The sequence below is a fragment of the Aythya fuligula genome, chromosome 14 (assembly GCF_009819795.1).
Source record: "Aythya fuligula isolate bAytFul2 chromosome 14, bAytFul2.pri, whole genome shotgun sequence".
In the NCBI taxonomy this organism is placed as follows: domain Eukaryota; kingdom Metazoa; phylum Chordata; class Aves; order Anseriformes; family Anatidae; genus Aythya; species Aythya fuligula.
Genome location: NC_045572.1, coordinates 18,087,820 through 18,112,921, shown reverse-complemented (window position 1 = coordinate 18,112,921; position 25,102 = coordinate 18,087,820). Strand labels below are relative to the sequence as shown.

Here is a 25,102-nt window from a genome sequence, read left to right as displayed (position 1 = left end):
ACGTGGGGCTGCACAGCCCCAGGCCTGCTGGAAAGCCCATCAGAGAGGCTGGCAGAGCACCAGGATGTGACTGCAGCAGATTGCTGCTTTTTTTTTCCCAAAAAAAGCAACAACCGAGAAGCATAAAAAAAAAAAAAAAAAAAAAAAAGAAAACAAACAAATAAATAAAAACCTTATTAAACCGAACAAACCAGCAAGGCTGCAGTTCTGCTCCGTCTCCCTGCACAAGAATGGGAGGAAGAGGGGGAGCAGCTTTATTGCCTGGGATTATCTCGGCTGCTTCCTATTTGCTCCTTCCTGGTGTGGAGATGCGGGGAGGCAGCACAGCGCCGTGTCCCTGTCCCACGGGGAGCTCCCTGCCAGCCTACGGCCGTGGTTCTTCCCCCTGGTGCCCCCACGGGTGACCCCAGCCACGCAGGCACCCAGAAAACCCAAACTGGTGGAAACTCCTGATGATCAGAAGCTACCTGCGGTTGTGTTTCCTGGGAAGCAAGAAGCAATAATCTCCTCGTCAAAACACCGTTCTGCCATTTCATTCACTGAGCCCCCAGAGCGCGGCAGCCTGGCTCCCTAACTCTTGCAGCTTCGTAATGAGATTTGCAGTAGTTGTTATTTTCCCATAAAATCTAAGTTCCTGGATTCACATGATTAGAGTCCGAGGCTCTTGGAAGGAAACAAGAAGAAGATTTTAGCCCCAGTGACTGTAAAGCGAAGCCTGAAGGCTTGAACACAAAAGCCTCAGTGGACTTAGGGTTGAAAGGCGAATAAAAAGAGGCAGAAATGTATCGTTTGGGGATCTTATTCTGAATGGTCAGAGCTGGCGACTACCCAAGTTAATGATATAGACAGGAAGCTGGGACAGAGCTGAGAAGTGAGCCAAAAGCTCCTGATCTCTATTCCTGCACTGCTGAGGACCATCCACGTCCCCGTGTAAATGCCGTTTATTAAAAAGGCACAGGGTTCTCCATCGCTGATCTTACTCAGCCCCTTTACACCACTGCATCCAAACAAACAATTCCAGGAAAGCCACTGCCACGTAGATGCCGTTTGCAGATCCACAGACCTTCCCCGTGATGCCCAGCTCGGCCACAACATTTCTCAAACTCCCAGATGCTGCCCCGAGCTTCTGCCCGTGCGCTTGGTATCCTGATTTGGAAGCTGATGAGAGAGCCTAGCTCCAAGTCACGCGCAGCAAAACAGAGCAGCCCAGCCGGTCACTCTGCAAAAATACCCCATCAGCTCCTGCCAACCGGTCCTTTGAGGCTTGCCAAGCTTCTGGACCTTGGGAAGGGAAAAGGAATGGGGTTAAGCCAGCAGCAGCAACTTGGTGGACGTGGGAGCCATAAAAAGGGCATAGGAGGAATGAATGAAGGCAAGAGCCCAGCTGCTACTGGGGAGGTTTTGGGGCCCCTCCGGGTGATGCCAGCCTCCAGCAGACCTCCTTACCATTCTCCCCAGCCTCCAGCATGCCCTGCAAGTATCGGAAGGATCCTGACTGCTTCGGCTCTGAGACGGGCTTCTCATAGTCCTGAAGCATCTTGTAGACATCCGACTCCACATCAATCCCGTTTCTGTTCCGTGGGAGAGACTTTATGGGGTCGATGCTGTTTGGAAACAAAGGGACACTCAAGTCAGATATAAACAGCAAGCATCAGGTAATCAGGGGTGTACCTGGATTAATCCCCTTTCAGGCAGATGCTGTGAAACACCTCTCTTCCCCCATGCCTCTCTGCCTGCAGGCACAGCCGTGCTAGGAGAACAGACGGGGACAAACTTGTTTCCTGCTTGCTCCCCGTTGAGCAACGCAGCTGGGGCAGGACCAGCTACCAGATGCCTTCAGGAAAGAGGGCAGCTGCAAGCACTGCGAATCGCTCTGCCACCCGTGAGATGCATTGAAAAAAAAAACGGGATAAAAAAACGTATTTAATTCATTATGCAGGGCCAAGGGAGAGATTCCAGCTGCCAGCACGGGGGTGACAGCACGTGGAGAATTACCCACAGCCACCTCTCTGGGTCAGTGTCGCTGTGGCTGACTCGGAGTCAGCACATCCATCTGCCAGAAAACCCGGAGCTTCGATGAGGACAGCAGCCTTCCATGAGAATGGGATATAAACACATTCTTGTGATTTCCTCCCAAATAAGTGCTGGCCTTCAGCACCTACACCCAAAGCTGCCTGCATCTGGCGTGACTGGGGTACGCTGCACTAATTGCAGTTTAAGCCATTGTGCCGGCTTCTTCAGTACATCCATACATGAAAAACATAATTTCAAATAAAAAAATACCTTGGGTAGATGTTTAAGCAGAGATGAATTCAAGTGTTTTTATGCTGTGCTGAGGCACAAAAGCCCTGTGAGAAAGGGCTCCAGTTCCCTTTCTGAGTGCCAAGCTCATAGAGGTCACTGCAGAACCAATAAAAGCAGCAAGAGCCTTGAAGCCCATCAGAGAGCTGAACCCTTTCTGGTGCCACCTGGCTCCTTTTCTCCACCTGCCTTCCCCTCGTGCCCACCAGACCCCAACCAACCTCTCCTGCAGAAGAGGCCAGGGCAGCGCCCGACTGCACAAACCCAACGGGAACACACTTTTGCCCCAGTTCTGCTCAGACATCGCCAGAGCTAATCTCCTGACTTTGGCTCACACGCAGATAACATCAGATTTTGTTCTTAGCATTTCTGTGCGGTTCTCATCTTTCCAAACTCATTAACTTCCCTGGAGCAGCACAGGGAATAACCTGGCTTGCAGCGTCGGTGAAATATGAATTCGTACAGGCACTCAGCTCCTGAGATGAACACAAACTCTCTTTGCCCTTGCACTTGATACAGACCTTACTTCCCTGCAGAAAGTTTTGCCAGTCCGTGGGAGCATAAATCATCGGCAGCACAAGCCATGTGAAAGCCTCACAGCCTGGCCTGTCTCTGAGTTAGCACTACACATACAAACAGCTCTTGGCTATACAAAAGCTTTGTCCTTCCTATGAGCATTATTTACTTTGCAGCCTCCTGGACAGATCGCACATTTATGAGCATCCCAGCTTTCTGGGTTAATTTTCTCTGCGACCAATTCCAGCCGTGCTGACCACCACAAGGGCAAAACCTGCAGATCTTGTCTTGACCGTGTATTTAGAAGAAACAGGACTGTGCTGCTCGTGACACCCCCTGGCACTGACCCCGGGCTGGGGGGCTGGAGTTAGTACAGAGCACGAGCACTGTGCTTGCCCTACCTTTGGGAAGGAGCGATGTGGAGCCCGCTCATCTGGGCTGGCAAAGCGGAGTCGGCGCTGCTGTTGGCGTAGAGCCGGGTGGGGTTGTTGTACTGCAGGTTCAGCATCTGCTTGCTGTCCACCGGGCTCCCAGCCGTGGTGTGGGGCATCGGCCGCTTGTTCAGCACGGGGCCGTTATCCTGCAAGAGAAGGGGAAGCAGAGAAACCCCTGAGGTTTATCCCTCTCCGTGCAAACACACGGCGAGGCTGCTCTGTGACGTGAGGCTGCAGTAGTCACGTTTGATGTGTGTTGTGGAGGCTAGGGCTGTGCACCAGCAGAAGGAGAACACGCTCTGTAATCAGATCTTGCTGAAGCCGTGCAGCTTTTCCTGGTCTCTAATCACAAACGTGCCTGCTTCTCCGGGGCTGGCCATTGCCAAGTATTCTCCGTTTATCCTCCTGTAAAAGCATATTTGTTATTTCCTCTAAAGAAGGGCCGTGAGTCTGCTCGAGCCTGCTTCTAATTCCTTGTTACCGCACTCCTGCGGTGCTCAGCCCCTTCGAACTGCGGGCAGGGCTCGTGGCACACACCAGCACGCCGCAGCGGGGCGAGACCTGGACCTGGGGGCACATCCCTGCATTTCTGCCTTCCTTCAATGACCCCTTACGCAGAGACCTGTGATTTCAAAAGGTTTCCTCCCAAAACAAGATCAATTGCAGTGTGATAAGGTCAGGAGTTTAGCTTGGTACTTGTATCTTCATCACCTTTTTAATTCTTAGCTTTTAATTTAATAAATGAGTATTTGCAGAGACAACTATGGGAATCTTTCCGTTGTATTATCTCAAGTCAGGAACTTGCATGCCATTAAAATGCACGTTTTTCTAATGATTTTAGCTACATACATTACACGTGTGCAGTTCAAAAGCTTTATTGCTCAGTCCTGTGCATGCCCACAAAGCATCACCCACCCCGACCCTTCCCACTCGACCCAGCCCGGAGCTGCGAGCGCGGCGATGCGCTGCTGGCAGCACCGAGCTGCACAGCCCACGGGCATCACCGCTGCTATTTCCATCCGCCTGAGTCAGAAACCCGTCTGCACTGATGAAATAGATGCTTACACAGGTGGCTGTAATCTCTGTAATCTGATTTAATCTGTCTCAGGGCAGATCCGCCGGCTGAGAGCGATGCCTGTGGCTGCAGCAGGGTGAAGCTTGTGCAAAGCTGAGCAGAGAAAACATCACCCTGCGAACAAACAGCCAAGCGCATGCTGCGGGCTCTTGTACAAAGCTTGCTTTTGACTAAAATCATCCAATAAACACTAATGGGAAACAAATGTCTATCACTGGTGCATAGGAGAAAATACCGGCGCTTCCAAGCGTAGTAAAAACGAACAGCTAAGAGAAATAAAAACCAGATCCTGCTAGAAAAAGATTCTGGAAGTCCGATCCCTCGGTTCTTCCTCAGGCAAACCCCCATTGATAAAAACACGGCTTAATTAAGAGCTGCAAGACGGGGCCTTTGAATTCCTCATGCCACCAGCTGAAGGGCAGCAGCCTCAGGCAAGCTCCCCCGGGCAGCACACACCCCACACACACCACGCGTGCATGCACGTGGGAAAGCAGCTTCCAACCCAACCGCTCCAAATTAGCTATTAAAAAAGGAATTTCGCTGCCAGGAATAATATAATTTTAATTGTTCCCCAATTTCTGTTCTAAAAAGAAATAATAAATACAATTAAAACCAGGCTAGAGGTTTCCAATTCCCAGATTTACATTAGTATTTCAAGGGAAATAAAGAAAACACTTTCAACCGTGACACGGAGAGGAAAAGAAGGATCATAAATGTCTCAGGAACAAAAGCAACGGCACATGCTGCCTGGATGGCAAAGCTATGGACACTTGGGCTTCAAAAAGCCCCGATTGTTAAATCCCTGTGCACCTGGGCCCAAACAAGCGCTTTGTCCATGGGCTCCCCCATGCCAGGCTCCTGCACCAGAGCCCCTGCTCCCCCCCCCCAGTACCCTCAGGCCCTTCCTGGTCACCTCTGAGCTTGCTTTAAGCCACAGCAGCTCATAAAGTGTCCTGCACTCATTCCTGCTAAACCCAGCAATTTGTAAATCAGGCGCAAACGCCCCTGTAAAGCTAAAGCTCACTGCTCTGACACTCTCCGCAAGGCACGACAGCCTCTCTCTTGTCCTCCTTCTCGCTCAACATTTTCTCTGTTAAAATCCTTCCTGATGCATGAAAAGCTGTTCCCTGGACCGAGTTCAGTCTCCTTTTTTCCATCTCGCAAGCTGCTTCGGCGTTTTCCCATGAGCCCCGCGCAAGGCTTTACATCATGCACAGCGCTCCCGCACTCGTTCTCGGAAACCTAGAACCAGATGGGTTTCTTTCCAGTTCTCAAATTCAAGATCACAACAGTTTTTGCCCCTTTGGGACCTAATTTGCTTTTCTCTGCTGGCTTTTTTTCCCCTGCTTTTTATGGCCTATCCTAAATTAAGAGGGTTTGCAAACCCCTTCTAAGAGCTGGCCTGCTCAGTTTCACCGAAAAGAGCTCTTTTAGCCTGCAAAACGGAGACTCCAAATCTGTTTTCTCATGCTTGCCTTGTAGGAGCATCAATTACAAAGTGTAGCTGAACTGACACACAGCATTTGGGACTCCTGGAGCCCAGGCTGAGCATTTCAAGCCTCCAGCTCTTAGCAGAAGCTGACCACGTGTCTGTCCTTCTCCGGACAGCACGGGGTCGTGGGTGCAGAGCACAGCTGGGTTTGAGTGGCTGCGGGTGCCCAGCAGCAGTTCTGGTGACTTCTCCTGGCTGCTAGAGACCCCAAGCCCTTCCCTCTGCTCATCTTCCACCAGGGGAAAGGTGAGCAAAGAGGTGACAGTTCGGAGCAGATGGAGAAGAGCCGGTCTGCAGCAAGAGCCTCGTGGGCACCACGTGGCACCCACTCAGGTGACACCTCTATGAAAATGGGGAAAGAAAAATTTAAGTGCCACGAGTGCCCAGCATTTCTCACCACCACTACACAGTATCAAGAGTGATAAAATGATTTTTTTTTTAAGAAAACAACCCGTGCTGCCAATCAGCTGAAGCCTACAGGCTACCTATAAATCTCACAGGGAAAAAAAGTTCGTGGGATTTGCGCAAGGAAATCTGGAAGAGAAACAGGCTGCTCTGCCCAGCTGATGGATCGGCTCTGCATCTCTGCTGGAAACAGGAATGCTTCCTCGGCTTCCCTAATGAAAACCTTTTCTCTACATTAATGCACTAATCTGATTTTCTACCACGTGAAGGAGTATCCTCTCCAAGGATAGCACAAAGGCACCCGAATGGCTCCTCTCACCCCTGCGTGCTCAGGGCTCGGAAGTGACAAGCAGGGACACTGCAGGAGCTGCCTGGTGGGAGCAGGAGCTGCAGGGCTCTGCCTGCACACCCCACCCCTGTCCCAAGGGGCACAGCAGCCGTCACCTCGCAGCCACCCCCAGCCACACGGCACGGACCGTCCCCAGGCGCTGAGCTACACACAGCATCCGTCAGCACTGGGGCTGGTGCCTGCAGAGAGACCCTGCTACAATATCTCATTTCCAATCCCAGGAACCATCCAGGAGAGCACTATAAGAAGCAGGCTGAACATTTCAACAGAAATACAAATATACTCTGGGTCTTTGCTATTTCCAGCCAAAACATTCTCTGGTTAAAGAACAAGATCTGCTTCGCCTGCTCATTAAAGCCGTGCTGCAGACTCCATTGGAGCAGATAATTTGGGATATTTGCTCCCCCGGCTTGCTTTTTAGTCAAATCTGTGATATAAGAGAAGACTCAGAAATTAAATGCTTTTATCAAGCTAATCACTGCTTGAATAAGCATTCCCATAGCTAGGAGGAGTGTGCAGCCAACCACGAGTTTTGGAAAGGTTTTGAGAACTAGTCTCAGTCTGTCTGTCTTTGGGAGAGTTTATCCTATTCTGTAACCAACTCTTGTAGGGTCAACAAAAAGCATAAATCTGTTCGGATTTTTAAAATATGTCAAGGCAAGCATGCAGCTCCGGCTGCCTGCTTAACAGGAATAGTGCTGGGATCCAAAACTGGGAAGACTTTAAATCAAGGATTTAAAGCTAAGCTCTTCCCCTGGCAGGCAGAGCTCCCACGTGCTCGCTGTCTCCGCCACCCTTGGTACCAGTCGCCCTCATTCGTGCTCCTTACAGCGGCGCCGTGCAGCCTGCCAGGAGCTACCTGCCCTCGGCACTCACAGGAGGTACTGCACAAGATTTAATTTCTTAAGTTTTGGGAACCTGTAGTTCTGTCCCGATACACTTTTGTAAAATACATCCAACCTACCTGAAAAAAAAAAGCTATTTCCTTTTCAGACATTCTGCAAAATGCCCCGTTTGTCTTTCAGCCTTTGTCATCTACAAGCCTTTAGCTCCAGAAACCAAAGGTTTTAGGACAAAATGTATATAATTTTGGACAAAATAATATATTTTTTTTAGGACAAAAGACTTTAAAGGACAAAAGATTTCACATCATGATCCGAAGCGTATTAAGTGCATTCACTTCACAGCATTTTCAGTTAGACCCCTGAAAGCCCAGGAGCACAAACAACACGTTTGTGCTCACCTTGCAGCCTGTCAGGCAGACTAAAACTGAAGTCACCGATCTGAGAGGCTCGTCCTGGCTCCTACAGCCTCCACGTAAGCCCACGGCTGATTCAGGGGAGCTCTGAGCCTTCTGCAGGCCCGAGGAGGCCCAGCCAAAAGGCCCCCGGGCACATCGGGCGTGAGGGTCCATGGGGACAGGACCGATGGTGCTGAGCTCCTGCGGGCGCCCGGCTGCTCTGGGAAAGCGGCTGCGAGATGTTTATTGTGCTAAGCCAAGGGGGGCCAGTCCTGCTCTCGCTATAAACACGCGATGCACCAGACTTAAACAGAGCTGAAGGTCATTAACAGCTTGGCTCGGAGGAGAGCAGCTCTCTGTTTGATGTGCCTCAGATCCCACCCTCCTCCAAGCAGAATGTCAGCAGTCAGCATCGGCAGGATGACTGCTGCCAAAACGCTGGGTTAGCAACAAGGGCCTTGATATTTGCACGCCGCAAAGCACCACTTAGCCACGGGGTCACTTCGAAGAGGTCCCTCTTGTGTGACCACACTCGGTTGCTGGTGTCCCCCCCCCGGGATGGCAGCGGAGCTGAGCGCTCCAGCTCCTCACCAGCAGCTTTGGGCTTCCCTCTTCCTCCTTCTCCTTCCTTCCCTGGTTTTTAGGAAACACAGAGGCTGGTGATGCTACACGAGGTACCCGAGGAAGAAGCTCCTGGTTCATCCGAGAGCAAAAGAAACCCTCTGTGGCTGCAGGGAGCCTCCTGGCCAGCCCAGCCCTGCTGTACCAGAGCAGCTTCAGGCAAAAGCTGATCATCCTTGAGCAAAATCCCCTCAGTTTCCCCAGGCTCCAGCCTTTTGTGAGCGAAGTCACCACAAGTCCTCTTTTGTGCCAATCTCACAAGCAGGTAGGCGTGCGGACACGTGCTGGCACACCCCTCAGGGCTGAAACTCAGCCTCTGACCAGAAGACAAATGCAACACAGCCCTCCCTTCCTCTCCCCTCCCCAGCTTCTCAGCAATAAGCTCAGTGCTTTGCCTCTGAGAGATAGGTTCAAAAGTCCTGGAAATGGAAATCATATTAATTCCCAAGGAGGTACAGGCCGGACAGCGCTGTGTTCGCTTTAATGCACAAAACAGATTTACTTTGTGGCCAGTGTCCACAGGCAGGGAGCGATTCTCCAGCTTGGTCCACGCAGTACAGCTGCTTATCTCCCAGCATGAGTGGATTTAAGAAGCTCAGGACCAAGAGGTGGATGGATAAGGTGGTGAAAACAGTGAGAAGGTGGCAGCTGGGGCCAAGGTTTGGGCCTGCGGATAGATCACAGCCCCCCCATGCACAGGACTTGCCACCAGGAGCTTCCCTGGGAAACGGCCCCAAAAGAAGCCTGTGGCAAACACACATCTCAAAAGCTGCCCCTAATCTGCAGGAAAGGTTACATTTTAGCAGCTACACATGTTTTAAGAGTTCCCTGAAAAAGGTCTGCTCTCCTTTCCCTGCGGGCCCTCCAGCTGCCCTGCTGAGGGGCTGGGTTTTATGGAAGGAGCAGGCTCCAGCCTCGCTTTGCAAAGCTCGGTAAGCCCATCCCTGCTATTGAGCTCCACTCGGGAGATGAACAGATAAGGAAACAGGGCTGGCGCGGCTGTCTGGGGCTGGATGAACAGAGCATGTGAGTTATTTTATGAGACGGACTTCACAGATCCTGCCAAGTCCCTGTTTCGGCACAAAGGAGAGCCCCACGCAGCACGTCCTGCTCACTGCAGACATCAGCCAAACACCAAAACCCTTTTTCAGATGAACATAAACCCAAACCCTTAACACCCAGAGGGCGTTTGGGTTAAGGAGACAGCAGGCAGTGTTCGTGTGAAGCGTGACCCCCCTGGCCCTGGCCCCTCTGGGGGCTGCAGGGTCGGCCCCCAGCAGGCGCAGCCCCGGGGCAGGCAGGGGAGAGCGGGGCCCCCACGAGCAGGGTCAGGTCCTGGGGGGAACACAATTTATTGGGAGTGTTTCTGTGCTGTGTTCTGCAGTTTCTGTTAAACCCCTGCAAGCTACGAGAAAAAGCATCACATGCAAACTTCCACTGCATTTTTTTTTTTAAATTTAATTATTAGAGCATGGAGCAGGGTTGAGGTGAGCCCTGAAATCTCACGTCGGTGTGAATTTTCAGCCACAAAACCCCGTTTCCAAGGTGCACACCCTTCCGTACAGCAGCCGTGATTTATTCTAGGGCAGTAATTACACCAACACCCGGACCAGCCCTGCCTGAGAGCAGCACATCAGCACTGAAAGCACCAGGCAGGGAAAAGCTGAACATTTCCTACCAGTGCTCAGCGATGCGTCACCTCTGACAGCATTACGGCAGCCTCGACAGCAGTCATCTGAAATGTATTTGCACGGATGAGGAAGTTTCTGTACCATTTGCAAGTGAGGGATGGGGATTTCTTAACATCCAGTATTGTTCTGGGGGGAGGAAGACAGTGACCCTTCGCTGAAGGAGTGCTCTCAGGAGAAGCAGCTCTGGGATGTAAAATGAGGCATTATTAAAAAAGAGTGCTTTTGGGGTTAGCTAGGAAAATGTTCCAGCTCTATATTTGCACGTTTTGCACTTGTAATGCACACCTCCAACCGAGGAACAAGTCCTCCCCATGAGCAAAGGGGCAGGGAGCCACATGACTGTTTCTGTTGTTGGGTTGAGCTGCCCAGCCCCTCGAGGGGAACATCTCCACCTGGGAAACATCACCTGGCAAAGGGCACGGAGCTGCCTGCAGGACAAGAAGCAAGCGCTGGGTTCGGTGCCTGCAGGGCTGGCATCACTTAGGGGGCTCCCAGAGGACCCGAGCTGCCACAGCACGGCTTTGTCCACAAAGCTACCTGGCTCCCCTCTGTCTCTTAAAAATCCACAGCGATGGAAAAAAGTTACCCAAGAACGGCAAGAATGATTAAAATGTGTTTCCATTTATCTTGCCTGCCTCAGCTCCGGCAGCATGTTTTTAATATCAGCGGTGCGAGGCTGTGTTTAACAAGCAGACAGAGGAGGGCTTTGTACCAATGTCTCTGCTTTATTAACACTTTTATAAAAAGCAGGCTAACCGGGGAGCGTGTGCTCTGTCGAGTCAGAGGACACAAGATATCCTTGCTGCGTTTTTAGAATACTTTCAGCCGAAGCTCTGCAGATGAAGCCGTTCGGCACAGGCACCACCATGTTCGGAGATGAGAGCAGCTGCAGCACCCACACGGTGAGGACACGGTGCGCTGTGCTGGGGCTCAGGCTGTGCCTAAATGTCTCAGCTCCATCCTGAGACAGCCCCAGCCACCAGGTCTCCCATGGAACCAGAACCAGCATGTATCTTAGCTCTTCATCCAGTGGTACTTCCCACTTTGTCCTAAATCAACCCAAGGTAGTATTATTTTAGTAGAGCTCCTATTTACCTTCAATGACAGCAAACTATTTAAGTTGCTTGGATAGAAGAAAGACACATTTTGAAGTTTAATTCCAATTTTCTTTTCCCTTTATCCCCAAGTTGTTCTTTCCTCTTTCATATATTAGGATCATCGAAGCTCGCTTGCTAAGATGCTGACTTACATGAGAAATACCTAGAGAATTACATGTAAAAGCTTACAGCTACTACAGCTCGATGCAGTACACCACACTGAGGAAATTCATTTGCTTTCAGGCGATTCAATCTTAGGTTGCAGAACAAAGCCCCCAAGCACACACCAGCCCGTGAGCAGCTCCTCCACCTGGTGAATGAGATCAGCGAGTTTTGGAGGTGGTACAGAACCAGGGCACCCGACTGAAACGCTGCCCGAGGACCTGCAGCACGGGGCTGGCTCCAGCTCAGGGGCTGTCAGGACGGGGCATGTTTCTGCTGTTCGCAGCCCTCAACCAACACGCTGGGAGTTCCCATGTGCCGGGAGCCCAGCGCCGTGCCAGGGCATTATCTCATCCCTTGTTTTCCCTGAAGGACGGGCAGACATTTCACTGCCTGTACAAAGCTCCAGCTCCAAGGGGTTGCAGGCTGGTTTGCCACGGGGGCTCGAGCTCTCCCCACAGCAGGCATCACCCTGGCTGCACAGAAATCCCCCCTCACCAGGGGGCTTTAACCCCGGACTTACAAAAATAAGGATGGCCTGTGCCAAAAAGCCCTTTGCAAATATGGTTTCGGAAGTTCCCTGCACAGCACCAACACGGTAAGAATTTGAAGCAGTTCTCTAAGCCAATTAATCAAATGAGAAGTAATTCATCCTTATTAAGACAACATAATGAGACCAAAAAGTTAACATAAGAGTATTAAAAGACCCTTTTCAAGCTGTTAGCAGTTTTATAGCATCAGCAAAGACTGTGCTGCCACACTGTAGATACAGCTCGGTTCCTGGTAAGCCTCACAGCTTTTTACATAATGGAAAATAAATTAATGAAGAACTTGTAATTGTGTGGAGCCATCTGGAGCCAAGCCCCACCACCGGGGATGCTGGCACATGCCCACAGCTGGCTGTATCCTGGGGGCTGTGCTCATGATCCCTCCGTGCCACAGTTCTGCTTTCCACAGTCAACCACAAAACAAGACAATATAGGGGAAAAGTTATAATTAAAAAATGAAGTGAGGAGCAGAAACAGCGTTCCCATGCTGCCTGCACCACTATCCCACGTTACGGCACGGCTGGCTCTTGATCCTCACTGCTCAGAGCCCACCCTGCATTGGGCTGGGACAGCCACAACTACTGGGCATGGTGCAAGGGAGAACCAAAGGGGGACAGATAGGGAACCAGGAGCACCAAGCCAATGTGCCCAGCCCTCCTGTGACAACCACACTGGTGACATTACACAGACACAGTGGCACCACAGCACCACTCCCACGGGACGCAGCGATAACCGCCTGCTGCAGGGCTGCGGACAGGCGAGAGGAAGGCCAGGCTCCAGCCCTGGCTCTGTCCAAGTGCCCAGATCTGGGAGGACACACACATCCCCTGCTAGCCTTGTATGTGCACTGCCAGCTGAACTCACTGCGATCCCGCTCACCCCAGGCGCATGAAGCTACCGGCGAGGATCGTGGCCACGGCTCTTCCTCGCAGGCCGCGCTGCCGGCCCAGCATGGCCAGAAAGCTGTCACTTCCAGCAGCACGGCTCCGGTCAAGAAAACAAACATCCCACGCTTTTATTAGCACCACATGGCCGTGTTTTGACTGGACGGCTCACACCGCAGGCGGCCGAGGACGGGTATTTTCAGGAAGCGATCCCATCCCACACACTGGTGCTGCGCTCTCCCTGGCCATGGAGAGGTTCGGCCGCTGCTCCTGATGCTAAAATGGGGAGGCCAGGACTGATTCACAGCTGGGCAGGGGGTCACAGCACATAACAGTGATGCCATATCCACACCATGGGAACTACACGACAAGGGCACGGCTCCCTGGGGAGCACAAACTACTCCCAATGTCCCTGCATGGCTTGGGTGGCTCACGTTCATGCAGGACAAACACACAGCCCCTGTTAGGACGCAGTGAATGTCACCAAATTCATCATTTTCTTTACATGCTCTAGCTATTAAAGAAAGCCTTGTGCTGTACAAAAAATACTTTGGTTATCAGTTAAGTGTTAGTTCACTGAGATGATTCACATTTCTGCTAAATGCGAGCAAGCAGCACTCCCAGTTTCCAAGTTCTTCCATTCCAATGGCAATTACTCCCTGCAGTCATGGCATTAATCAAAGTTTTAATAAGGAGGATTGATTACATTCCTGGTCGGAGTAGGGGTTTTCCACAAAGCTCAGCTGACAAACCACAACAGAATTGAAGACAAAGAGCACAAGAGCTTATCAGCCGGTTCACACCTTCCACAATAATAAACCTAAAACAATAAACTACAGTGAGATTATGGGATACATGCTTTCCTAGAAATCACATGAATTTAGTCACTCTGCCTACATTCACATGTCTCAGGGCAGGGGAACTCCAGCCAGAAGTCAAAAAACTTTGAGACTTTCAAGACATCTTTTCCCAGGACAATAAACCTTTGCAAAGACAACCCCAGATCTATTCATGCAATTTGAGGGCAGAATTCCAGCAGGATTTCCCCCCCGCCTCCCCATGTTTCAAAGCAGAGCGCTTTTTTCCAGATGCGAGGAAGCACACCTCAGAGCTGCATGTTCGGAGCCAAGCTGTTACTTTACAACGAGCCTTTTCTTTCCTGCTACCTAACAAACGAGGTCGCTGCAGGGACTGAACTGGCGCCACGGGTCCCGGGGCGCTCCATCCACAACCACCAGCTCTGCTCCAGGGACAGCTCCTGCCAGGGGCTGTGCTCCTGGGGCTTGCCGTCACCACTAGCATAAGGCAAGGCCAAGGATGTCTGCAAAAACCCAGGGCTGAGGACAGCTAGTGGCCAGGAACCCAGGAGGACATTGAGCGAGGAGATATAGGAACAGGTCTGCTGCCCACCCGGCTGCAGCTGTAGGAAGGAGCAAGAACAGGAACGTGCTCACTGTACCTGCTCGCTCCTGCTCCCACACCTCTTCTGGGGCCTTGCCACAAAGCTGCCTGGTTAGCCACTGACTACTCCACATTTAGACATTTCCAGTGTAGGTCTGGATTCAGGGAAACACATCACTGCTCCCTTCATTATGCTTTATGCAGTTGACTAATTTTTTAAAAAAGATCCACATGTAACATATATTAATAGTAAGAATCAAATCTAATCTGCATTAAACCTCAGAAATGTTGTATCTGGCAGTGGAACTGCTGCACATTTGTTCCTTATTTAACATTACTCATAAGGTTTGGGGCACATCAAAGTCTATTAAAAAACCCTGTCAAAAAAAAAAAAAAGATTGCCATAATTGATTAATGAAACCACCGCAGCCAGAACTTGATGCCAAGGCTAGAGATCACCCAGCAGGGCAGAGGGACGAGCAGTGTTCCCGCTGTGGCACCGGGGCAGGCTGGCAGACACGGCCATCCCAGGGGTCATCACGTTGTGGCACGAGCAAACGCCCTCATCACCCCATGTTTTCACTACATGGGAATGCAAAACATTCACGGATCCCATGGATGTGTCACAGGGCTGCGATGGCCAACGCATTCAGGGGTGTGAATGCACCGAGGAGCTCTTGGTGGTGCTTGGAGAGCCCGGCCCCGTCCTCCCAGCAGCCGAGCTCATCGTTTGGTCATTTCCCTGCTGTCAATGCATTTTCTCACTCCTCCTTGAAGGGAACAAAGCAAACGCCACCCCTCAGAGCATCACCCTGGCTGCTTCTTTGTTCATCCTGGAGTGAACTGAGGGATGGCTGGAGGGCCTCGGGACCCTGAGATGCTCGGGAAGCCCAGCTCCAGGAGTCAGCCACACAGCCAAGCCAACACCATTTGCTCAGGGGGGCTTTGTGAGCACTGAAACAAGCTCTTATGGAAAAGACTCTAACACAAATGACTTTCATGGAGAGGGAAACCACGAGCAATGTTTGAAAACTCAGCACCAGCTCCTGCCCAGTACCTGTGGCTCGGGCTCGATGTTGATCCGGTAAGCTTGCGCCTTCCCATCTTCCAGCACGGGGGGTGACCAGGTCTTCCCTTCAGCTCTGAAATAGGACATAAAGCAAACTCAGCTTTAAAATTAAAATTAAAAAAATTAAAATATCCAAGAACACACATACACATACAACTTGGCAGAAACTACACACTAGAACACAGCAGGAGTAACACAAATGCCTTCCAGTGAGAAGGCTGTGTGATCCTGTAGGAATACTCTGGACCCTTCCTACCCAGGTGCTGCAGACAGGAGGCCCTAAAACCCAATTTCTGTTCACAAAAGCACCTTCAGTCCTGCTACGCCAGGGCACTGTCACTGCCCAAAGGCTTCCCAGGAGGTTTCCCTGATCTCTTTCCCAACCAGGAGCCTCGGGCACAGCTCCCCCAGGCCACCCCAGCCAGCTGCTCCTGTTCTGCACTGCTTCTCACCCTCACTGGGGATGAATGGTGAGATCAGACACCCAACACACAGAGCAGGTTGCTGTGTTTAACCTCACAGCCTGCACACACCACTGAATGCAAAGAGCAGCTCTAGTTCCCATAGCCTGGGATCACCCGCTGCAGCCAAGCATCCCTCCTTGGACTCTGGCCCCAGCTGCACACTGGGTTCAGTTTTGGTTTAATTATCTGCAGAGTCCAAGTGTGAAGAACAAGGAGCAGTTTTAATCCCGGAATCTTTGATGCAAAGTTTTACCTCCAGTGTCCTGTATCGAAACCTGTCAGCATGCAGCCCTGCCTTTACGGACTCAGGGCCCCCACCATCACAGCTTGTTCAACAAAGAGCTTGCTCTTTGTCACAGTTCGAAAAAGATGTCTGGTTCTGATAAACACTCTACTACAGTTATTTGATTGTAGGCTGGGACCCTTCCTTCTAAATGGGTCTTTCAGACTGTTGTTTTTTGGGACAAAGGAAGCTGACCTTCCCAGGAACGGCAGCGTTCCCAACAACCCCGACTCCATTTTTGCCGTCACCCAGTGCTGTGTATATTGCTTCCACGTTAAGAATTTCATCTGGAGGCTCAGAACAATGAGAATGCCTAATTGCATTGGCAGAAATCATGGTTATAATTTCCGTGCTTTTTTCCTCTTGTGCTGAACTAGCCTGCTGTTTGTTCGCACTGCCGCCGAGGAGCGGGCGGTTATGACATTCCTGTTTGCGCAGCTCTGGAGACCACACGCCAAATACAGCTTAAAAAAAAATCCCCGAAGATTTCAATTTGCCAACGAGTAAGACATGAGATTCATAAAGTGGCTCGGCTTCCAGGAGATAAGAGCAATAAGCAACAGCAAGCTCTCTCCACGCTAAGCCAAGGCACTGGTGCTGCCGCCACTTCCACGCCGCAGCTCCCAGCCCACTGCACCCCAACAAGCCACTGCGGCTGTCCTGGGACACAGATAACTGGCAGCTTCCAAAGTCATCGTGTCTGTACACTTAAGGACAGCATGGTCAGACCGCAGGCTTGAGTGCAGAAGACCATTCATAGTTAGCATTTTTAATGATTAAACTCCAGGGCTTCACCAATTCTTTAGAGCGACCAGTTTTTGGAGTAAGGAAGACGCTGGAGCAAGCAGGACGCAGCCCTGTGCAGCTTCCAGCGAGGGCGGAACAAACCCAGACTGACCTCGGCTGCAGTTTCCAGTTGAGCTGCTCTGAAATTAAACTGATATGGCACAGTTCAGGTTCTGTTTGGCATTTTCAAAAACAAAGCGAAGGGGACTGGGGAAATCGCCAGCCTTACCAAAGCGAAATGAAAACCTTCTGAGGCTTGGTGAGGAGGAGACCCCCCCCTCTTTGCCAGGGGAGCACGAGCTAACTCAGGAAAGCATCCCCAGCACAACGGGCCCCTGTGGACCCTGGGATGGAGGCACAGCAGGGACCTTGGGGTCACTGTGGCCACCCCGAGGCACCTCGTGCTGCCAGCAGTCCCAGCTCTGTGTTTAGGCAACAGCAAAAACTAATCACACTTCTCCAGCGTAATGGGTGAGAGATCAGACACCGCGCTCAAATGTTCCGAGTTGTTTAATTTACTGCTCAAGGACGGGAAAAGTGTTTTCAGATGTGTTGTAGGGGATTAAAGTCAGCTATGTGGAAATCATTACTGTGCATTAACAATGCTCTGCTCTATTTTAATGGCTGCTAGAACAATCCTAAGAAAAATAACTCTACCCAGGTTAGTGCTAGGCCTTCGACACAGGGCTTCATGGGAAACAGGCCCATTAACAAGACAACACGAAAGAAAATAAAGAAAGTTGCAGACACCTTTTATCCCACAATTTGTTTTCAAAAAGACTCAGTATCATTTTTCCAGAAATTACTTGCATATGCTGGCACATTTTACTGAAGTGTTTTTTCACCTGGTAATGATCTGCAAGTCTTGCTCCACATTTACAGGGCTACTTTCAAGTTGCAAGAACTGCGTCTTACTGGGCATCTACTTGCTCCATTATAAAGGGCTGAGCAGCACCCAGAGGGGCACCAGCCCAATCTGGGATGCTGCAACCCGCTCTTGTGCAGCTTGTAGGCGTGAGCAGGCACCAGCCACACATCTCTGCTGCGTGTGCATGTCGCTGCATTTCACCCCAATCTGTTCAGTCCCTCCTGGGGCAGAGATTGGAAATCACTGCCCACCTCCCACTACAGCACATCATCAAGGTCATGACCACAGAGGTGATTTTTATTTCCCATATGGCTGTTACCCTTCTAAGAAGCAGGAAAGCAGCTCCAGCAGATGCTCGTGGCTCTCCAGGCTCGCTGTGGTAGCTGTATGGTGCAGGACCAGTCCCTGCAGCATTGCATGGGGCTTTCACTGGCTCTGCAAGGTGAGTTCACACATACTGACAAAGATGCTAGTGCCAGGTGTGTCTCACTGCACACAGGGGCTCCAGCTCACGCAGGACACATACAGAAGAGGCTGTGGTGCTGCTTCTCCCTTCGTTCCTCTTGGCTCGTGCTGTTCCCGAGGAGCTGGGCGCTGGAAAGCTGCCGGTTTTCCCCTGTTAGTCCTCGCACAGCTCTGAGGGGAAGCTGTGATTCACTTACTCAGTTGTTCTCAAGTTTCCAGTAAGAGCACATCACACCCTGTAACGGTTCCCATCTCCCATCTCTGACTGCATGGCTCAGACGCGCTGCAGCCACGAGAAAAACGTGCACAGAGCCAGGGGAGGCTCCAAGTCAGCTCCGTGAAGTTGCAGGGCTCCAGAGGCTACATGCCTGGCAGATTCACCCCTGGGCTTCCTCCTCCAGGGGGGCAGCTTGCAGAGAAGCTCCATCTCAGAGAAGTGCAGGCGTGACAGCCCTGAGCCCCTTGATGCTGGTCTGCAGCTCCCACCCAGCCCCGGGCACAGGAGCCCGGGATTATCACCAAAACAAAGGGCTACCACTGGATTGCACTGAGAAAAGAGGCAGCAACATTATTATTTCTTAAGTATCAGACTCAAGACACACATGAAATCCTCTCTGTGCGTTACAGGAATACGAGCACACTATTCACGGGGCAGGAATAAACATGCATGCTTTCCTGACGTGGAATTTCTTCATTTGTGTACCTTAGAGACAATTCCACAGTGAGGAAAAGAGAACAAAGTTTACCACACAACCATCATTGTCCACACATTTGCATTATTTAAAAACTCTGAAATCCCTGGCCTCCGGACAAGCTCACAGATTTTATGATTAAACACCAGACCTGCACACCACGTTTCTGCACGTAGTAACTCATGAGGGATGCCTAACGCCACCGACCTTCTCCTGCAGACACTGCTGCCTCGCCCGGGGACCCGAGGGACCCAAAGCTGACACAGCACCGGGCTGATGTGGGCGCGGACATCCTGACCCACCCAGCTCATCCTCCCCAGTGCCAGCGCTTCCCCCACACCTCTCACTAGGACAAGGCACAGCGGTGCCACGAGTGTCATCAGTGCATGAGGGGCAGCCCCACTGACACCATGCTGAGGGTCCCCCTGTGCTACCCTGACCCTCAGCATGCAGGGAAGCATTCCCACCGTGGGCTCAGGGCCAGCTCCCTTAGAAAAAATGAAATGTAACCCCAAAAACCACTGGCTGGCAGAGGGCAGAAGCCCAGCACACGCCTCTTGGCTCGCCCTTCCCCTGGGGGGCAGTGGCAGGCCTGGGCAGCACTGCCAAGGACATGCGTCAGCAGGAACAGCGATGCCACGAGGTCTCCTGTCCGGCGCCTGAGGTCCTCCGTGTGCCCAGCCCTCAGCGGCTCAAACCAGCTCTGTGCCTGCTTTCACTTGAGGCACAGCCCGATCTGAAGGAGCTGGCAAGGCTTTAAGAGCGCTAACAGAACTCCAACATGAGATGTAAGAACAGGACGAGCTGCATTGCTGTGCGGGTTATCTCTGGGCAGAGCATGTTATGTGCTTGCCTGCGTGCCAACTGCCTTCCAGGAGGAGAAAAGGTTGGTTATGGGAACAAACACTGATTTTTAAATAGCAACTTCTTCATCTGAACCTATGTTGCTGCAGAGGATCCAGACGTAATTTATCAAGCTTGCAATTATCTTGTTTTTGCAGCTCCTCACACCCGAGGTGAGTGCTGGCTGTTGCTGTTTGGAGAACAGGAGGGCCTGGCCCTGCCTGTTTTTACCACACTTTGAGTTTTGCTGCCAGTGCCTGCAGCCACTGCCTCCCCCAGCCTCCCAGAATTGAGTGGAGAATCAGGTGCACGCAGCTGCCCTGAGCCCCGATGCAGTTTTTGAGCACTTCTCTGGTTTTGCTCCACCTCATGCCTCAGTGGGAACCTCCCATTTCCGCGCTTCCTTTGGAGACGCCTGCTGAAGGTCAGGTTTGGTGACCAGGAGGCTGCAGGTTTCTTGTTTCGGGGTACAGCTCTGGCTGATCCCGTTGCCAGTCACTGCCCTGCTCACTGCTTATTGTGACAGAGCTGAGACCACCACCAGAACCCAAACCAAAAACATCCCACGGAGACAAGCACGCCTTCCTCCTGCTCCCCAGCGGCCACCCACTGCAGTTGGCACACGTGAGCAGACTGCCCTGCAGCTGGGCAAGAGAAAACCAAAGCCAGGGCGATGTTTCTAATGACAGACTGTGCTTAGGACAGATGCAGGCAGCTATTTGCAGCCCATCCACACAGTCACACCTCGCTACTGCCAGCCCACATCACTGCAGATGTCCCACTCACTTGTTTCCTTCCAAGCACGGCGAGGAGCACTGTCTGCAGCGCGTGGGAAAGCTTTACACACTGATGGTTTGCTCTGCACACAAACCAGTCATCCTTCCTTGTTTTCCCACCAAGAGCCCTTTTCAGGCAAATCTGATAAATATAATCCGCATCTCCCAAATCCAAGGGGCTGTCTGCATTGCCAGGGCACCCAAAACCCAGCAGGACTGGTCAGTGTCAGGGCACCCAGGTCTGTTAGCCTGCCCTGTCAGACAGCAACAACTCGCTTCTTTTTTCCTTGTATGGTTGTCACCCACTCCGACTTTCCTGCTCAACTTTCAATTAAATTTGAACTTTCAACAATTCAAAAACAAACCCAATCTTGTTATACATCTCAGGAACACAACGTCAGGGGTTCACTGAGAAAGGGCACGGCACAGAAAGAAGCCCAGAGAGCACCAGGAGCCTGGGAGCCCTCCACTACCCAGCTCACTGCCTCGCCCCCGTCCACCCTCACAGAGGGACGGAGCCATGCTTGGCAAGGCACTCAACACCAAGTCTTGTGTGTATTTAATAAAAGACAGACCACTGAGCTTGTTATATCAAATACTTCAGACACTAACTGCCTTTTTAATCACTCCGTAGGGAATTTTGTCAAAGGGGGCATGCAGAAAGGGTGCTGCTTGGGAAGCATCCTTCGGGATGAGCAAGCAGCCTCCCGTTCATCCATACACGGGGCTCTCCTAGAGCACAGTCCCATTGCAGAGCCCAGGAGGACACCAGCAATACTGCACACACAGCTGCTGGACACCCACAGCCACCCCAGACATGAGGCCACGGTGTTCTTCGAGAGCTGCTCCCGAGGCTTTGCTGGATGTGCTGCCCACGCTGACTAACGGCTGGGCACAGGCAGCTGGATTCAGGAGGTCACTCAGGAGACAGGGGAGAAGTCCAAGAGCCGTGTCACCGAGCACTCTGCTTGGCCAGACTAAAAATAGAGTTAATGACGTGTCACTGGAGCTGCTTCTCTCTCTGCAGAGAAAACAAGCTATTCAGTTTTTCCTATCAAGCGCAAGGCCACGCTAAGGAGATGCAGAAAGCTCTCAAGGCCCCGCAAGGTGCTTGCTTTCTGAAGAACCATGTAACTGCACCAGCTCTAGGATATCGTTCCCAAAACCAAACCCCATACGCAGCCATTCCTCATCGTCCCCAGGAGCTGTGTGCATCGGTCTTGTGGTTTTTAAAATGCTGCCCTTTGCTCTGGGGCAGCAGGCGTCGGGCTGGATGTCGTCCTGCTGCACTGCGACCAGGATGGGAACCTCTGCTGGGACAACAGGAGCCACTCTCACAGGTACTGCTGACACCGAGCACACTGCCACCACGAGCTGAGCACCACTCTGTGCACGACTGGGTGACAGCAGGGCTGTGCCCATGGATGCTCTCTGCTGTCAGCATGACTTCTCCGATAGGCAGAGCCACCAAATAACCCCACCAGCAGTCGCTCGGCAGCAGAGACTTGGACCCAAGGCTTTGACACAAGAAAAGTCATCTCCTTACTTTCTAGGATCTGGATGAACTGCAGCAGGCAGGACTAAAGGGCACCTGAAATCACTCCGGAACCACTGCAGTCAGCACAGCATAAAGGAAAACAAAACCTTCTTTCTCTTAGCATGCCTACATGTATAAAGGTCAAAACAACTAAATTATCGTCTCAAGATGGCAATGCCATCAAGCCCATGAGCAGACAGCTGGATGCCCTAACAGCTCCAGCTCTGGTTTTAACCTGCCACTGCATGCCCTTAGTGGACGACTTCCAAACCCTGCCCCAGGTCCTGGGACGGACACCGTCCTCCTGCTCCTCTCTTCAGCCATAAAGTGGGGTCAGCGGTGCTGTCCTCAGGTTACAGATTAAGAAGTCTCCATGGAAAAGGTGATGATTTCATTAACTTGAGTCATCTCTGGCAGTGTCCTGCTCTAGGCAGGGACAAAGCAGTTTCCGATTCCAGGCACGTCCCAGGACTATTTGAGCCGCTTTGCTGGGCACTAACTCCCCTGCAGTGCTGGATGGCAGCCGCTGGCACAGCCTCACATCTGGCTGAACGGATGGAAAGAAGTCTTCAAGCTGCCGTGATGACAAAGTTCCCATTCACTATTCATCTCAGCTTTGTCTTCCAAATATAAACGTGTAACTGAGTAACTGCACCATGACAAGAGGACACTAGGCAACCCACAAATGTGGAAGTATGTCAATGTTTGGGGCAAAAAAAGGAATACCTGCAGTTCGATCTCAGTCAGATAGATGCCAGTTGATTCTGGTGGCTAAAATGGGGTGAAAAAATTGGACTTCAGCTTATAAATTCAGATAGCAGGAACCCACACATGAGAACACAACGCTGCCAGACTTCAGGTGAAAGCTGTTTGCAGCAAAACTGCATCCTAACTCCTGACAAAAGTTGCTCCATTGTCCGACCACCAAAGCCTCCTGCTACATGAGTGTTTCCACCTCTCTTGTGCGTTCAGACAGCCCACAGAAAGCTCCACCAGCACTGAGAGAGAATCCTCGTCCTGCTCCAGGTAGCCCAGTTGGGCGTAAATAGGTGGTCGAGCCTCCCAAAAACTTCATCTGATAGAAGACTGGACAATCCTCCACGGCTATGTGAAGCCCTACCCACATGAAGGATTTTCTTTCATTTTTCCCTCCCCTTTCTTCCCCAGAGAAGCAACCACAACCTCCACAGCACAGGCTGAGCTCAGCAGCCCCTGCTGCAGCCAGGCATTGCAGACCCTGCTTCACGAAACCCCAGAACAAACCCAGGTTTCCCATTTGGGGCAGTGCTCTGTGCTCAGAGCAGGGCTGCTGCAACCATGGGCCGGGACCAGGCTTCCAGTCAGAAGCTACATATTTCTTAAAAGAAGTATAAACAGCAAGTGACAGCTCTTTATAGCAGGAAATGCCTTTTTAATCTGAAGTGGGCAATTAGTACAAATTATTTGAATCTACTGGAGATAACAGTCCCTTATAAGGAGCACTCAGCGGGACGAGATCATTTGTGGTGCGCACTTGAAGCCTTCAGCTAAAAGATTAATTCCAACAGAAAGCAAAAAAAAAAACAAATCTTCAGTTTGTTTTGAAATGGCAAAAGAAGTAAACAAAAACCTCACATGTATTTGGTAGCACCTCCAAATGTGTGTTAATTGCACAGACACTTGGGAAAATGATAGGTGGGAGCACATCGAACAGGAGGCTTCTCCCAGGTGGGATTTTTGGTCCTGTCTATAGGAGCTCCACTGCCTTGAAGGGTTTGATCCAACTCAGCCTGTAGGAGCCTTGCAAGGTGCAAATGAGAACCCAGACATGTGTAAGTGACCTGGATCCATTCATTTTACCACTATTCCTTCAGAAACAGTCTGTCTCACTGTTTCTAAAACCCACACAAGCACCACACGGGCTGCTGGGATGCATCAAGAACTGGATCTAACAGCACGCCTGCTCCGGGGCCAGCTGCAAGCCTTCTGGAGAAGTGTCAGGCAAAGCTGATACAGAGCACGTAAGGAACCAAAGCCCCAAGGCCGTCCTGTTCCCACATCTCCCTCTCTGAAGGAGCACGGACAGATATAGCAGCCATCCTCGTTGGAAGGGCAGGGGAGCAGCACTGGGACTTCTCCTGCACCCTCACCAGCCAGGAGCAGACCTGCTGAGGAGCAGGGGCTCCAAAAAGGATGGGAAGGTGTCGCAGGCTGCACAGAAATGCCCACAGAGGTGTTTCTCAGTAACACGGACACGGCACCTGCAGTCTCAGCCAGCGGCGTGCGGCACCTACCTGTTCACGGAGAGCAGCAGCTGGTCCGTGCACGCCTTGATCTTGTTCTGTGCTTCCAGGTGCGTCATGGTTTCCGTGCTCTCCCCGTTAATTGCCAGAATGATGTCTCCTGGGCACAGGTTTGCCAGGGCTGCTTTACTTCCAGGGTTAATCTAGGCAGGAGAACACGGAAGGGTTACTTAAAAGAACGCTCGCTTTAAAGAGACCCATTGATACAAGCAGGTTGAAACAAGTTCTCTCTGGAGACCCACACATTTTGCCAACGCCAACAGCAGCTACCAGAGCTGGGACACAGCCAGGGCCATCCCTGCACCCTTGAGGGTCAGGGATACGATGCCACCAGGTGCTGGCTCTTGGTGCACGAGCTTTCTGTCACTCTCAGGACATGATCAGATCCAACCTCTTTATTCGAACAATGCAATGCCCTCTTTAAAGAAAGCTCCTTTAGCTGGCAGGCCCTATAACATGTTTTAAGGATCAGTCCCTGAAGAGTATGTGAAACTCTCTGCTTTGGATAAATACGTAATTTAGAGATGAGAGCAGTCACCCTAATTGCTTCCTGGGGAGATGTTACATTTGACATCAGTTTTTCCTGACCATTATTCAAACAACTTGTCTCTCTGCAGCTCTGCACGGAACATAACGCAGCTCATCAAGCATCCACAACCCTTTCCTACTGTTTTTTGTAGGAATGCCAAAGCCTTATAAAACTTAACGTCTTTCCTGAGGAGCTAATGACATGTCCAGGTACCATTTGTGGTCAGATGTAAGGCCAAACCTACAGCCTATAAAAAACATTGAGAAATTACCCTTTCGGTTACATCAGCCCA

At 51.3% G+C, this 25,102-nt stretch overlaps 1 protein-coding gene across 1 annotated transcript in view; it reads right to left on the bottom strand.

Moving 5' to 3' along the window:
* The window catches only part of PDLIM4 (PDZ and LIM domain 4), a 41,769-nt gene that overhangs the window by 4,688 nt on the left and 11,979 nt on the right, over positions 1-25,102 (bottom strand). Inside the window, exons 2-5 of the mRNA XM_032197017.1 lie at positions 24,273-24,424; positions 15,274-15,358; positions 3,219-3,397; positions 1,447-1,604 (exon numbers count right to left, since the gene is read on the bottom strand). Coding sequence (XP_032052908.1) covers positions 1,447-1,604; positions 3,219-3,397; positions 15,274-15,358; positions 24,273-24,424 — 574 coding nt within the window. The remainder of the gene's footprint in view (positions 1-1,446; positions 1,605-3,218; positions 3,398-15,273; positions 15,359-24,272; positions 24,425-25,102) is intronic.